The sequence below is a fragment of the Glandiceps talaboti genome, chromosome 15, assembly GCF_964340395.1.
Source record: "Glandiceps talaboti chromosome 15, keGlaTala1.1, whole genome shotgun sequence".
NCBI classification, from domain to species: domain Eukaryota; kingdom Metazoa; phylum Hemichordata; class Enteropneusta; family Spengelidae; genus Glandiceps; species Glandiceps talaboti.
In genome coordinates, this window is record NC_135563.1 from 22,463,890 (window position 1) to 22,481,398 (window position 17,509).

Here is a 17,509-nt window from a genome sequence, read left to right on the forward strand (position 1 = left end):
AACCTTCTCTTGTTTCTACTTGCTATGACAACCTGGTAAATCAAGTCGTAAACAACCTTGGGTAGGTTATTGACAATTCAATCGACATCGATAAGTTTTAATAGTAAAATTGGTTACAGACTTTTTCGGACGAGGTAATATTTTAACCTTTCCCGATGCATTTAACACTTATCGTCGAATGGTTTTAACTACTGCGATTGGACAAACACATCATAATTGTTTCTTCACCAATATAAACTTCACATTTTGTATGTTTCAATTTTTTTTCATTCTCCATTTAACGTATGATGATGGTGATGGTGATGGTGATGGTGATGGTGATGGTGATGGTGATGGTGATGGTGATGGTGATGATGATGATGATGATGTGATGATCTTTCTTCTTTAAAAAAAGCACTGGTTCCTCACAAAGTACACCACAAGTTCGACCCAAGGTGTATCATCACCATGCAAAATTAATGTAGTATTCTCTGAAAAGTTTCGTGTATGTCATGTCTGGCTATGGGGAACGAGCAGAGTTTATAGCAAGGAGGCTGTGGAGAAAATAGGGACACGAAAAAAAACGTCCTTTTTTCAAAAAAGTGTTTACCGTTGGAGGGGGATAGCCCCTCCCACACCCTCCCCATCAGTGATCATGGCGAAGCTGTTTGTATACCAAATCAAAACTGAAGGGGAAAGCCCTGCTGGCTATGTATCTCCAAGTATAGCTTACAGCCCAATGTGAGATCTCTCCTTGCAAAGCCCACATCTATTTTTTTAAAAGGGAGATGTTTTGTGAACGCTATGTAAGACAGGTTGGATGATAATACACCGACTGAAGGTGTACAGTCTACCCAACGTTACAAAATCAAGTAACTTAGATTTAAATTTTTTATATAAGCTTATACCTCGTAGTTTTTGTCTGTCTGTCTGTCTGTCTGTCTGTCTGTCTGTCTGTCTGTCTGTCTGTCTGTCTGTCTGCCTGCCTGCCTGCCTGCCTGCCTGCCTGCCTGCCTGCCTGTCTGTCTGTCTGTCTGTCTGTCTGTCTGTCTGTCTGTCTGTCTGTCTGTCTGTGTCCATCAATCTCTATTTTCTCCTCCATCACTCTCCCTCCCCTCTCTCTCGTCTTTCTTTATCTCCTGGATCAATGAAAAGAAACAACCTACGGCATCTCATTCGTTGTTTTTTGTCATGTCTTAACTATCTCATGATATGCCGTCACTTCTAGTTGACTAGTTTGACAAGATGTGAAAACTGTAAGTAGATGGGAGTAACTAAATATACGTTATGATGACTGCGTTAATTGGGCTAAACTCTATCTCCCACTGATGACCCTAACTGATAAAGTGTACGATATCATAGAGGCACTGTGTCAATTAAACACGTAGCAGCGACACCAGGACTACGACGTCAAGACGACTGACGGCAGTTACCAAGTATCACATCGATAATGATCACGATCATCACATCACAGTGCTATATACAAATTTAGACACATTCTAGCGGTAAAAAAGTATACAACTCAACTTTGGTAAGTTGATTTATTCTCGACCAATCTCAGCTAGATATTGTACTAAAGAGTTAGGTCTGGATTTCCATACATGTATAAGGATTATAGTTTTTTCAGAAGCAAATGAAAAATTACATTTGATGATTACAAAGTACCGTAGGCGATCAAAGAACATAACACCAGCGGTGACATTCACTGCATCGTCTTGACTGTGATTTATATCATCACTGACAACCAAGAAAACGTGTTTGTGGATCTTTGTTTCTTCTGCCAAGGGGCAATGTATTTGAAAACTTAAAAACATTTGGTGTATATAAGGTATGGGTTAAAAATGAAATGAATCCTTGTTTTGAAGTCTAAAGAAGTGTTGATAATGCAGACATTCCCTACTGTGTAGTTATTCGATTCTTGGCTCCGTTCATCCAGACACTGACCGTCGCTGCAGAGACCCCCTGCATCCATGCATTTACTAGTAATGGTACAAGACCATATCGCATCTGAAAGTGAAGCCACGATATCAGGATTATTTGGGATAACATATTTGAACTAATTGGATACTTTGAAATCGTTTCTACGTTAGAAAAGTCGCCAACACATTGGTCACAATCAATTACATGTGTGGTTAAAGCTGAAAGAATTTAGGGAGAAGAAACGAAGCTGGCAGAAATCGATCGTAGATATAGGCCTATACAGACATCTGGGTACGTTTACGCTCTTCATACACCCTATTTCAGTCATGTTTCTTCTTCGCAGTAGTGCTTCTCACCCATATCGGTCGTTAGCGGCGTCATATTTGGCAAACGATTTATGAATAATAAATAAATAAGTAAATATCATGTTTCAATTTTAATAAAATCATAGACCCTACACGAATACCAACATCTGTCTACCAACACTCTTCTCTGCAGACGTTACCATTCTCTCCACCAAGCTTCTCCAGCATTATAATCGTCATATATGGTGGTAAGAAGCGCCCCCAACGTCTGTTACAAATCTACGTTATAATTATATTCATGATATTATAGCATCTGCATCTGTGAAGGGGCTCGTAAGGACATTTGTGATTGGTCTATCATTTACAGTTTCTTAATCTTTTTTGGTTATGTGGGGATTGTATGGTATGGTATGAGTTGTTATGTGAGGGTTGTATGGTATGGGTTATGTGGGGTACGGGTTGTTATGCTGTGGGGTGTGGTGGGGGAGTGGGTTGTTATATGGTACGAGTTGTTATGTGGGGTTGTATGGTTGGAGTTGTAAGAGAAAACCAGACTAATCACATACAGATACAATAACAATGCATATAGAATGATTACAGTGATGTTTTACTCTTTGAGCACCAAAACAATATTTCATGAATACAACATACATAATTTGTATAAGGTATCAGATGAATTTACATATTTGTTTTACTGGGAGGGCTTATTCTTTGCTGCATATAAAAAGTTAATAGCTGTACTGTACTATTCTACACACCAAATCTCTTACTAGTGGTAGAACTCAAAATTGAGTGTTCAGGTATATATTAGCCCAACTACTTGCCCTATCTGTGACTCCACTACACTTATACATTATCAGTGCAGTGGAATCATAGACCAAGCAGTGTAGACAGGCTAGGCATAAATAGTTCATTATGCATATTTCTAAATATTGTTACACTGTGTAAGTGAGGCCAAAAAAGAGAAGAAGAATTGTTTCTGGTCAGCTTGCGCATCACTTCAATACTCCATGTTGGTCTTTTTGTGTGTGATTGTCCAGCTCATGCAGTCTGCAGATCCGTGGGGAAACACAAAATACCCCCCCCCCCCTGACTTCAGTGAAGACAACTGCAGAGCCCATCATGAACAAGCAAATGACATCTGCCCCACATACACACTTGCTCTAAAGTATTAAATAAAAAGAACAGTAACTGTCATAAATAGTAGACTGAGTGACAAGTTTGTTAATGAGAATTAAAAAAAAAAATCCCATTGTCATACTGACATGACCAGAAACAATTCTTTTTTGGGGGGGCCTAATATCATAAGGTGATTCTCAATGCCATTCAAGGCATGTGTCAACATATTTATGTATGGATTGTTTTGGAAACTACCAAATAAAACAGTTGTAAACTCAGCTAGTGTCACTTTAAATAAACAAATGTTTCTAGCTAAATCACAATAATTAAGCTGCTAACTTTACGTTACATTATCATCACATTATCATTACATTATCATTATATTATCATCACATTATCATTACATTATCATTACATCTGTAGTATGAATGGTTAGAAATAAAGTCGCAATTCATACAGAAATCTCTTGTTTCTGAAATGCCACTGTCAAATTTATAATATTTTGATTTGCACATTCTGTATTCTAAATAATCATTTCTTGGAATGGAAAATGAGTTGAGATGGCAAAAGTTCTACACACATTGAATACAAATATAAACTTGTATACTCTTTAATGAAATGAATAAAAAACATTACAAGTTGGCAGAAATCCACGTAGTTCACTTTTGTATATCCTTCTGAACCGATCTATCAACTGACTCATTCACTAGGTGAACTAGAATTATATGATGGCATTAAAATAATGTTCTGTGTGTGTTCTCTAGTTGATGAGAAAGCTGTTCACATGGTGATTAGCAAGTATATTTTGATTGCATGAAAACTTGTAGATGTGGAGTTACATAGTAGTGTCAAAATGCTATTTTGTGACAAGTACAATTTATAACAATATTTGAAATAGTATGAGAGGGAGTCATGATGGTCAATGGTTAGAATGGTCAGCTTGGAATCTGCAGGTTGCAGGTTGCAGGTTTGAGCCCCATCGCTGCCATTTGAATGGCTAAAGTCCTTAGGCAAGATTTGAACCACGACTGTGCCTCAGTCCACCCAGCTGTATAATTGGGGACCTGGTAGGATAGAGGTTGCCATGTGAATGCTTTAATCCCATGGTCTTATAAAGGCTGCAATTGACTATATGCTCCCCAGGGCAGTTGAGGAAGTATAAAGGTTCATTGCACCATTACAAGTCAATGCATGCAATGCAAGGGGTAATAATTGTAAAGCACTTTGAGCACAGCATGAGATAATGCAATATAAAAACTAACATTACATATAGTATTACTAATAGTACCAGAGATAAAGAAAGACAATGAACTTACATAGAGACATAGAACACTGAAAATATAGATTTTGACTGCTGTACAAGTAATGACCTTGTTCCATGGCTAAATGCCATAATTACGTTAACAATACACCATAATGCTGTTTCAGAGAAAATGAAACAATTTATAGTCCTACCACTAGGAGTGCTGTTGGAAGCTTTAATGTTCATCATATTATCAGTTAAATGGCATAGCATGTGCATAACACAGTAAGCAGTCAACAAAATACACGCAATTGAACTTCACACATTCCTATGAATTTCATTATTGGAAACAAAAAAATCAAGAACTTTTTTCCTTGTCTTGAAGTCCATTGGTTTATGCAGTTAAAATCTAGTTCCCAAATATGTTCTGTGACCTGCTTCTGAAACTCTGCTGCTCAACAGCGCCACCAGTGGCAAAAACTATAAAATCTTTCATTTTCTTCTGATAACCAGATTGTAACAGGTTACAAGATAGTTTAAATATAAACAATAAGAATTAGCTACCAAGATAAATCACACTTCAGTACTGTACACTATATTAACACTCTGTTTAAACTTCAAATATCACAAGAGCACCATTACATAAATAACAATAATAAAGCTCTTTTAAAAATTCAATACAAATATTTTTTTTATAGATTTTCATGTCATTCTTCAGTATAAAATGGAAGTTTACAAGATACTGGAAAGGAAAGGAATGTCAAATAAGTTATTGGCCTATTCATGGATAATGTTCATGAACATTTAGAAATGAAGTGTAGCCTTTTAGTGCCTACTCACACCCACCATGTTTTCACTTTGGAACATTCCATTGTTCTCTAATTTTGCACTGGAACGCACCATTTTGGAGATATGGGACTGTCTGGGTTTAGACTTATGCAAAGATAGTCAAAGAGGGTGTAGAGTGTATACTCGACAATGGCAGTGGGTTTTTTCCCTTCGAAAAATGACAATTCACTACAAGTATTTATCAAGATTCATTTACAAACTATCTGGTGAGGAATAGATTGTTGAAAGATTCATATGTCATTACAACAATATGAAACACTTATAGTCAGGAATCTTTGAGTATACCAGTTCAGCTATTCCAGATGAACAATTATTTTATGATACTCTGTATCCATGGCAACCAATGACACAAATACCACTACTGTCAAATCCATCAACTATTGTCACTGCACCTTTGATGTTCAGACAGTTGTGGACGTTACTCAATAAACTTGTCTAGTACAAAATGCTTTGTCCATTTTGGTCCAAAGTTTATGGAAATGTTTGGGATAAAAATATGACAGATAAATAGAGCTGAATATAGAAATGTAGGTGGGTGAGAAATAAGTTGTAGACTACTAAACAGTCTACACAATGTGACTGCTACACAAAGTATACCTATCAATATCTGACAAGGACTTTTTAGGATTGTTTTTCTCATCAAGTTCAGATTTTTGTTTTTCTGCTGTCAAACTTGGCAGATTTGTAGCACTTTCATCTTTGCCAAGACTCTGTAGACTTATAGAACTATTTGATTCTAGAGTGTCTTTAGAATATAATGACATAGATTCCACTTTTTTCACTTGAGTCGCTGTTTGGGTTGACAGTCCGCTGAAACTTTTACTTCGACCATGCTCTGGTTTTCGTTTTGTTTCTGGTGGTGCCTTTTTCTTGATTTCTTGAACATATTTACATGACTTGCCAAAGAGTATAATACTGGTCAACACTTTCGCGGAAGACAAACTGTAAAAAAAAAGGTGAAAATTTAACAAAAATATCCAACATACACAGAAAGTTTGCAGTCACAAAAATCAAATTATACATCAAACTATCAAATTGATGCAGTCACATCTTTATGCAAGGTTTCAGAGCCTAATATTTGAATTCCACATTTTCACATTTTAGTTACATTCTTATTAGTGGAGCATTAAGGCTTTGATAAGAACCCCTTCTAGCACTGCAAGACACTCCAATATGGGGATTTTAAATCAATTGGGTATGGACATGAGAATAAAAATACTGACTAAATATAACAAATACATATTCATTCATAGTTTGAGGAAACGTGAAAAACAATTCTATGAATAGTGCAATAATCGTTTAGCATTCAATTTTATCCGTTTCATCTGTGTGTTCTGTTTTTAATTACGCCACTGAGCTGCAGTGAACCACTTGATTAGCTACCTAGGCTTTCTTGTTAGTTTGCCTGGCATGACTATTGTTAGATTGTCTGGCACAGCTATCCTTAGTTTGCCTGGCACGGCTATCGTTAGTTTGCTTGGCACGGTTATTGCTAGTTTGCCTAGCCTGGCATGGCCATCATTAATTTGCCTGGAATGGCTATCGTTAGTTTGCCTGGCCTGGCTATCGTTAGTTTGCTTGGCACGGTTATTGCTAGTTTGCCTAGCCTGGCATGGCCATCATTAATTTGCCTGGAATGGCTATCGTTAGTTTGCCTGGCCTGGCTATTGCTCACATTTGCATTGCACATACAATTTCTTTACTGTATCTAGTATTCATAGACTGAATACAGAAATCCCACACAACTTACCACAGATAGATTAATATAACAATGACCACACCCATTTTGTTCTGTGGTAGTTTCACAGACTGCCAAACTGTACGGAATAACTGAAACATAACAAATGGAAAGTGAAAGTATACTGTCAATGACATGAACTAAAAAAAACAAGACATATTAGTCATAATTTAAACAAGCAATGAAAACAACTAGAATACTGCTGATCTTAAAAATAATGTTATATCTCACATCAGCTATTCAAGCAAGAAAAACAGTATTAATAACGCAAATGTGATAACTTGAAAATTGTTGATTGGTGAATGGGTACAAAATATTGTATATTATGCCTAAAACAAGGGTACATAAAAGAGATGGACACCGGTAAAAAGAAAAGTTTATAGACTTTCTGATAAATCCTGTGTTGAAATACAACCATGAAATAAAATGACAGGGTAATAGAACTTACTGATAATTCTTTGTAAAAGTTGAAAGGTCAAATACTGGTATGTATAACACTGTATAAACAAATTGTCAAAACAAATCACCAGAGGGCGCACTTTAACACATACCATATGTCTATTGATAGTGGTAAATGACATATTTACTTACCAGACAACCTAGTGGCAGTGGTACAAAACCCATACGTCTTGATACAAGATCTGAGTGATCAGAAAATGCCTGAAGACAAAACAGAATGCAGACACGTATAAATGTTTTCTGATAGTTACATCTTGAAATAAAACATGTATACAATTAAACTAGACTTGACAGTCGACTGTTTACAATGTATCGTATTTCATGAGCATCATATCAATAGTAAATTCAGATTTTGTGATAAAGTAACAAAAATGACTAAATGAACAAATATGTAGAACAAACTTGTTGTGGAGTACAGATTTACATACTAGTACTTGTAATACAACAACTGTAAGATATACCGGTACACAAAGTTGATCAAATGTTCAAATGTATTCACCAAACACTCAATACATTGCATAATTGTGACAAAGTGACAATTTTTCTTAATTACTTTCCCTCAATTCACTTGATACATTGAGGTTGATGAACTGGCCAGGTCAAATGTGTTTATTGAAGATGTTTTATGTCATAAATAAAATAAAACTACAGTCCTTGGTATTATCTTGTTCATACAGCATGACTACTGCTGAGGTAACGGTTACTATGGCAATGGTAACATTGAGCACTACTATGGTAACTGACTATTGCTATTGAGACAGTAAATAATGCTATGGTAATAGTGACTATTGCTATGGTAACAATATCTATCACTATGGTGACAGTGACTATTACTATGGTGAGTGTCTATCACTATGGTAACTGACTATTGCTATGGTAACAATGACTATCACTATGGTAACTGACTATTGCTATGGTAACAATGACTATCACTATGGTAACTGACTACTGGTATGATAAAAGTCAAGGTAACTCACATTTTTTTGTCTGCTGCCAACCATATCTTGTGCAAGACTTGTACGATACTCTTGATAAACCTTGTATTGAGAACAAATATGAAAAATAAAAAGTTGTGAATTATTAACATTGAATTACTTGTAATGAGGGAAGCAAATATGAACTGGCATGGCTACATTGTCAGTTTAAAAGAAGACAAGATAACACTTTTGGTACAAAATTAGAGTTATACTCACATCAGCTGGAATTTCATTAAATTTAGTGATAAATGCATGTTTCACCCAATCCACACAGACCTCAGCAATTAGCACAGTAAGAACGTCAGGTATTAGTTCCCATAGGTGATCTGATGGTTTAAAAAAGAAACATGACTACACAATGTCTACAGGCAACAATTAAAAAGGCATAACCTGAGTTTTAAGTGGATTTCACTTGGGTTATATACTAACTTACACAAAACTTTCAATAAAAGAAATGATGTTAATGTCAATGTATACCTTCAATGGCCACTCCAGGAAATAGATGTAGTTTCATAACTTTGGGTTCTGGACGGTCATTTCATGATTTCACGTCACATAAATTTTACACTATTAGATGCATTCACAACCATTTATCTAATAGGTAATATGTACTTAGGAGTCATGAATATTCAGTGTGCATCTAATAAATATGTATGTCTGCTAAGTTTTATGAAGCGATGGTAGACCAGTGTGAGAGAAATGAACTCTCATTTTTAACAATCTCAGTGTTTCTACACTCTTTGGATTCTGTAATTTTATCTTTAGTGGTTTACTGTTAATGATTGAACAGAATAAATTAGAATACTTACCCAAATCCCAATTAAATTCTGTCATATTTCTCAATATAACAATTGACAGAAGTATGCAGTAGTGGTACCGTTCCCTCACATCTACACAAAATATATAAAACAATATTAAGTAACATGTTATCACAGAATGCCGATCAGGGACCTATTCCCTAAAACATCAAAGGTTTTACAATCTCTCCAAACTTTGCCATATGAAAGCTTATTCCTGGTCCTTCTGGAATACTAAAAGACATTGGGGTCACCATCTTGTTTTCAAGGATATCAACCATCCTGTATTAGAGTATTTGGCAGCCATTTTGGATTCTACAATGAATTAATTTTTATATCATTGTGACGACTATTTAAAAATTTGTCAGATGACCACTGATTTTCTCTCTCTCTCTCTCTCTCTCTCACTGTCTGTCTGTCTGTCTCTGTCTGTCTGTCTGTCTGTCTGTCTGTCTGTCTGTCTGTCTCTCTCTCTCTCTCTTGATTTAAAGATAGATGTTAGAGACAAAGAATCTCTTTTCTAATGTCTATGATTTTAACTGAGAATAAGATTGAGTTTTCTTAAAGAGCAAAAGTTAGAGATTTAAATTTCTTGAAGTGTATACTATGTTTACCAAACAGTTTGATCTCACATTGTGGAACTTTATCAAGGATATATTATAGGGTTGTCGTACATTTTTGCAATTCTGAAATAGTAAAAAAACTGAAACGATCTTACAGATGTTAACTCTAAATTTGTGATGACATTTTTCTCTACATCAAATTGACAGTGATGACAGTCTCATGAAGTCCTACTTGCTTTGTTCAGATACAGTAACCCATTTTATTACATCTGATCTACAGAAAGTTTCTTATTTGGGGTGAAAGTTGAGAAAATATTGGGTAGATAGTAATTTGTTGGGGTCAATGACTCCAGAGATACAAATGAAGTTACAGCTGTACACATGGCAAGTGGCATCAAGGTCATACTGGTAATGCTGGTAGATGTCAAATGTTGTATAATTAGTCTGTACTACAGGAAATCCTGGGATGTGTTTTTCAATGTAGTCAAAGTCATCGGGATGAAATTACACACACTGTGTTTTCTCTTTGTGGTTTTATCACCAATTTTAGCAGAGATATGAAACTATGACTGTGGATACTTACCACTACAGGACATCTGATAAAGGTTGTTTTTACCAAACTTTTTAAACACACTTCCTTTTAATTCAACAAACTGGGAAAAATCAAAAAAAAATCATTAAAACATTGAAAAATAATACAGCGATGAATAGTTACAAACTTTAACATCAATTCTATCATAGACCCTAAATAAAACCTGTTGTGTAGGGACTATAGATTAGGTATGCCTACAAAGATGTCATAAACACATTTGGATAACATTAAGTGAATAGCTTGTTTACATGTAAAATTGACATTGTTTTTGCTATTTTGCCAGACCCCAGTCACACAGTTTTCAAACCCACCAAGGTCTTTTCTCTCATTTTTTCTTTCTCTTTTTTTGTGTATCTGTGTGAATTTCTTTCTTTCTTGTGAAGTAAGCGTATCCTTTATGTGTGGTGAATAAATAAATAAAATAAATAAAATAAATAAATAAATAAATAAAAAGAACAATTATGATAATATACTTATCTATTATTCCCCAATATTGTTCATTGTTTAGCTAAGATAAATACAAGTGACCTAAGGGGCCTTGTCACTACGAGTCACTTATTTTTTCTCATTTTTTTCATAAATTAAACTTGAGGAGGAATAATTATATTATTCCCAAATATTTTTCTTCATTCAGCCAGAAAATACTTATAATCTAAGAGTTTTGTCACTATTTGTAAATCATAATAATAATATTAATAAAAAAGAAAGAAAGATTGTTTCCGTTGTATGGATGAAGGTTTTACATGCCTATATTGTAGTAGGATTCAAATTTGGGTGTGACAAACATTTTCTGGCAGAGCTGTAGTAAAACAAACTAAAGAATGATCCTATCTTATCCCTATGAGTGTACTGAAAGAATAATTACCAATGAACTGACTGTAGGATTCAAACATTGGGGTTTCAGAGATTGAACAGTAGTCTCACAAGGGACAACAAACATAATATTAGGAAATTTTCTAAAGTTATTTTGTAAATCCATTGATGTTGTGATAGTGGAGTAAATAATTCTACTTACATTGTTTGACATCATAATGGTTAATAAAGCTTTATTGTGAGAATTAAATGCAACGTTGAGAGTAGTAGCCTGGAATAGAATCAGAATAGTGTGGCAAACTGATACAAGTGTTGTCAAGGAAAATAACATCTATTTGTAGCAAATCAATACTATAACAAACATCCTTTATCTTTCCACCACCACCACCACCACCACCACCACCACCACTAGCACCACCTCACTGTCACTGCCACCGCTGTCATCGTCGTCGCTGTCGTCGTCGTCGTCGTCGTCGTCGTCGTCGTCGTCGTCGTCGTCGTCGTCGTCATCGTCATCATCATCATCATCAGTATTATCATCATCAGTATTATCACCACCATCACCACCACTAGCACCAGCAGCACCACCACCACCACCACCACCACAACAACCACCATCAACACCATCACATCATTGTCATCATCATCAGTATCATCATCACCATCAGTAATATCATAGTCATAGTCATCATCATCATCATCATCGTCATCATCATCATCATCATCATCATCATCATTATAATACTGTCATCATTGCCACTGTCATCTAGTAAATGTTTCTACGTAACAATTTATGTGTTGATTTGCCATTTTTGAACAACACATTTCTGTATTTTGATCACATGACATATTTAAAAGGATACAGACATAGACAACTGCCAGTAGTAGATGTGGAACTATACCGAAATGTTCCCTTTTCCTGTTCCTTGGTTCTGTGGCTGTCCAGAATAAAGCGTCTAAAATGTCCTGACCAAATGATGAAAACAATCTATCAGCTACCTGCAACAAAAAGAATGACATCATTCACAAAGATCTAGAAATATTGAAAATTAAATGGTACGAAGTCAAATTGCTAGAGTGTAACAATTTTGACACTAATTGATAATTATAGTTAATTAGCGAGATGGAGCTTTGAGAGATACATGCTGAACATTTACCAAGGGAACACCGCCATAAGAAATAAATAATATCATATGGGGCGTAAAATCAGTCAAAGATTGAGACCATTTTTGTATTCATTGACTGCTGACAATATAGGAAATAAAGACATTTCTCATGTTACTACCAAACCAGACAAACTATAGTTTTTCAATTAAGTGACATGATCAGTGTTTTTGTTAAAGGTGGTAAGCAGGTAAAATCTACCTGAGTTCCCCAGTCATTTTACCAGGGTTTCCCCACCAAAATTATGGTACAATGTATTGGATACTATGCCAATTTTACCATTACCCCCTTTCTGTTACCATGGTTCCCCAACCTTAGCAAAAACACATGTTATTTACATTTCACGTTATGTTGTTTTTGTTATGAATTACACAAACAAAATACAGGCACTGATAGCGTGCTGACACATGAAATGTTACATTTTATCTCACTGTGAACACAAACAAACACTTCTGTATTTTAATCTTCCTTGTTTCATCTGACAGTGATGATGATTTGTGTTCACAGTGAGATAAAATGCTGTACCACATTTTATATTTTCTGTGTTATCACTGTCTGTATTTTGTTTTATGTCATTTGTAACACAAATGCTTGTGTGAGAAGTACAAAACATCGTTCTGTCTTAAATTGAAACACTACAGTCACTCTGGTTTGGTAATAAATGAGTCCTAAAGAGGGATTTCAAAACTTTGATTCATTTAAGTTATGTACAATAACATAGAAATATGATCCAGACATACCACACAACATCTGGACTATTGCATACTGGTTACAACCAGCTTGACAGGCAAGTATTTACAAGCAGGACAGTAAATGAATTGGATTAATAACATTTGGCACAGCATGTTGGAACTACAGCATGTACAGAGACTTGTATTACTAATTTCATGGTTTGATATAAACAGTTTTATGGCCTTTTTATGTGTACACAAAATGACAGGGGAATTCAACATTTGCTTTGTGACTGAAATATTATGTAAGACCATAAAACTGTTTAGTTACATTCGATTCAATTGAATTGAATTTTAACTGAATTTAATTTAAATAAAATTCACTTTTAATTTAATTCACCTCTATTCAATCCAATTATGATTTCCTTCAATTCAATTTTACGTTTAATTTAATTCAATCAAATTTGAATTCAATTTAATTCTTTAATTTAATTCATATAAATTCAATTCTCAAAAGTAATTTCAAGTCAATTCAGTTCAGTTCAAGTCATACATTATACAGAATGTAATCCACTGACTAACTCACCTCTAACATATTGTATATAATATATAATTTAATAACAGCTTGTCCCCTGACAATATGGTACAGCATAGAGAAGTCCACCATATACATCATATAGCTACAAACTAACAATATCACCAATTTTAACATGTCACATATCTGTGCTGGCTGTAGAATACGTCCTCTGTAATGTAAAAAACCATATAATTGTCAGGGCAATCAATCTTGTAGACATATTCCTTTGGGTTGAAGAAACAACTCTGTTATCAATGTAACCAAGCAAAAGAGGCGAAGACAAAATGATACAAAAAGTCACTTTCCATTTTTCTATGTAAATGTTGGTATTTAGGGTTTTAGTTGATATGAACATATAGGTCAAATACAAAACAATGTGTGTGTGTGTGTGTGTGTGTGTGTGTGTGTGTGTGTGTGTGTGTGTGTGTGTGTGTGTGTGTGTGCGCGCGTGTGTGTGTGTGTGTGTGTGTGTGCGTGTGCGTGTGTGTGTGTGTGTGTGTGTGCGTGTGTGTGTGTGTGTGCGCGTGTGTGTGTGTGTGTCTGTGTGTGTGTCTGTGTGTGTGTCTGTGTGTGTCTGTGTGTGTGTCTGTGTGTGTGTCTGTGTGTGCTTATGTTTGTGTAATATTTCCACCCCTGGGATTCTCATCCAAGATTTTTTACTGAGTATAAAATTGCATTTGTAAACATTTTGTGGTTCTGATTATTTACATTCTAGGTTGGAATTGATTTTTTATTGTTATGATATCTCTAATGATATATCTATGTTTTGAGTTATTTTAAAAGAATTGTGATTTTCATATTTTCCTTAGTCTTCATAAAAGAAAATTAGGGTTGGGTCATCAGAAACACATTTTCTATTGAATTTGCCATGGTCTCAATTTGTGAAAGTGTATGAACACAGAAGACAACTTTCCAATGTCTGATAAAATGTAAAGTCAGACATACCAGATGGCCATCATTTGCCCTTCACTACTAAGCTAGACCCTAGAAAATTACCAACTCTGTTGACACACCCAGGATTTGCATCATACATTCAATGTTGTAAACAATACAATTTATACTTACCTATTATTAACTGTACAGGGGCTTGTCAGCAAACTAATCACTGCTAGTAAGACTCTCACAGGTAAAAATGTAAATATAAATAAAAATGCATCCATACACAGGAAGAATCCATACGTCATTAACTGAAGAAAGAAGCAAAAATTATGACAGGGAAAATGAGAATCAGTCACAATTAAATTTATAAGAAAGGCACTGTATCACAGAAGTATGTGAATGATTACATGTATACAATATTATAGGTTAATGGTCAACATTGTCAAACACAGCTGAAACAATATGCCACATCTCATAACCTGACCAAGTTAGTCATTAAGTTTCAATCAAGAAAGCAAGTTTATACTGTCACTGAGAGTGATTTTTCTTAATGAAGGTCGGTGAAATCTACTGTTCTCTTTCTCCCTAGGGGGTATTATTTGTAAACAAGTAATTACTAGTTGGGAGAAAGATGATTAAATAGTGAATTACCCAATTATTTCACTAATTCTATCATTATGTACTGTTTCCAGGAGTATGATGACAGATTAACATCACTATTTTCTGACTCCTGTTATCTGACGATTGTTTGCTTCTTTGTATTTACGTTTAGGATGTCATTTTTCTTTTCTCTTTTTTGATTGGGTAATAAAAGACATTGTATCGTATCATATCGTATCGTATCGTATCGTATCGTATCGTATTGTATCGTATCGTATCATATCGTATCGATTCGTATCGTATCATATTGTATCGCATCGTAATTTCCAACCAAAAAATTATAATACGTACATATTCATATATATATATGTTTATATGGAAATCAATTTCATTCAATATACTTTCTTTGTTACCACTAATTCCAAACCCACACTTTTGTTATTTCTTTAAATTTTCTATCTATTACTTTTTGTATAGAGTGTGCTGACATTTACCGCAATCTCTTTGTCTCCAGAAACAAATACAAATATTCTTTACCTTTTCCATTTCTCTAGGAACGTTAAGGAAAGCATAAACTCTTTCTCTCTTCTGGGTATATTTAGCCTCATCATGTTCCAGAAAATATCCCCTTGTGAGTTCAGCTGATATGTACTTAAATAATGGTAGGGCTGTTAGGACAAAATATAAATTACTCTACAATACATGGTTATCTTTGTCAGGAAACAGATAAATTAATCTGCATTTAGAATTTTAGACCATAGTTTGGTTATTCCATTTTTTCTTGCGATAAAAAAATCACTACGATCATGAATATTTCCAGAATGATACACAATATTCTTTCAGCTACAAATTGGAAAAAACAACATTTTTTCTTCAGGTTCTGGTTTATTAAAATGTGAACTTAACACCCAGACTTCTTTTTATTAAAAAATACCAACAACTCTTGCTGGTTAACTTCATCTACAAATAATTTTAGGCAACCTTTCAATGAGTGGTTGTTAAAACAATAACTGACAAATAAGAAATCTTATGACTTTGGGTGACTGCGAGTCTTCCTTTAATGAAAATAAAATGCAGTCAAATGTGATGGGTGACTAAATGTCAAAGGTCAGATTACATCTGAGATGTTGAAATGCACTTCACAATCACATCAACTCCACTGCAACAGAATACATATTTCTAATTATACAAAATTTCGGTATTAAGAATAAAATAGGGGCCCGAATTCTCCTTGAATCACGAGTTAAGTAGGTACTTTTCATTGCAAGATTGTCTACATGTTAAAATTTGTGATTGATGAGATGGCGATTATATTATAAATCCAAGAAAGTTTAAATGGGAGATCTCATACCACGATTGAAATATTATGATATATTCTACAGTGCTCTACGGACAGATCAATTTCTTTATTCTGTAATATAATCCAAATAATGTGAACACAAAATGGCATTGATTAACGAGGAAGGATACGGTATGCAGACGTGTACATCAGTATGGTGACTCATACAAGTACACTGGATTCAATGTTTGTCTACGTTGCAGATGTCATCTCAAATTACACAACAACTGACTTACATAGTACACTCAACGCACAGCTCGTCTACACATCTAAATTATCAATGGTTGACGTCTTGACAAGCGATTCATTCTTTGATTTGAATCTATGTCAAGTGAATAAAGACAACAACATGGTCAACGTTGTTCGAAGTAAGGTAATGAATGAATGATGATATGCAGTTCCGTGAACGTGACGGGTGCAATGCATAATAATGACAACATTGAAAGAGGACCGATCAGTGTAACAGTACATTTATCACATATGTTTGAGGATATGAGTTAACAAAAAACGTACTTGGTTTTTCTTCTTGGAATGCATCTTCTTCTTCCTTACAGTCCTCTATGTTTTCAAGAGCGCCAACATCATCTATTTCATTCGGACTTGTCGCCATCTGTATATCGATCCTGCGACGCGTGCATTTTCCTTCCCTCTCATCCGCCATTTTCAAGCGAATAACAAGAGAGTTAAGGGATCACAAATGACCCCGCGACACTTAGGTCACGTAACCCCCCCCCCCCCCGTTGTACTGTCCATCTCCGAGTCGAACCACTGACAAATATACAACTTTTGCTACCCAAACTCGTTAGTGAATATATTCCTCAATAATTTAATTATTTGTTCTTTGCATATATCTGTTCTGACACGTGACTGCCTATATGCACCTTTTTTCTTTTTAAAAAGTACACTGCCATCGATATATCTACTT

General features: G+C 34.9%; 1 protein-coding gene across 1 annotated transcript; it reads right to left on the bottom strand.

Annotated features, from left to right (window-relative positions):
- Positions 1–2,868: 2,868 nt before the first annotated feature.
- On the bottom strand, positions 2,869–17,228 carry LOC144446462 (transmembrane anterior posterior transformation protein 1 homolog). The gene is made up of 13 exons (XM_078136229.1): positions 17,098–17,228; positions 15,783–15,913; positions 14,832–14,953; positions 13,776–13,935; positions 12,218–12,353; positions 11,557–11,654; positions 10,533–10,602; positions 9,399–9,479; positions 8,806–8,915; positions 8,590–8,649; positions 7,745–7,813; positions 7,166–7,245; positions 2,869–6,357 (listed from the first exon to the last, which is right to left on the bottom strand). Exons 1-13 carry the CDS (start codon positions 17,192–17,194, stop codon positions 5,982–5,984), a joined length of 1,590 nt encoding a protein of 529 aa, XP_077992355.1. The 5' UTR covers positions 17,195–17,228; the 3' UTR covers positions 2,869–5,981.
- Positions 17,229–17,509: the final 281 nt, after the last annotated feature.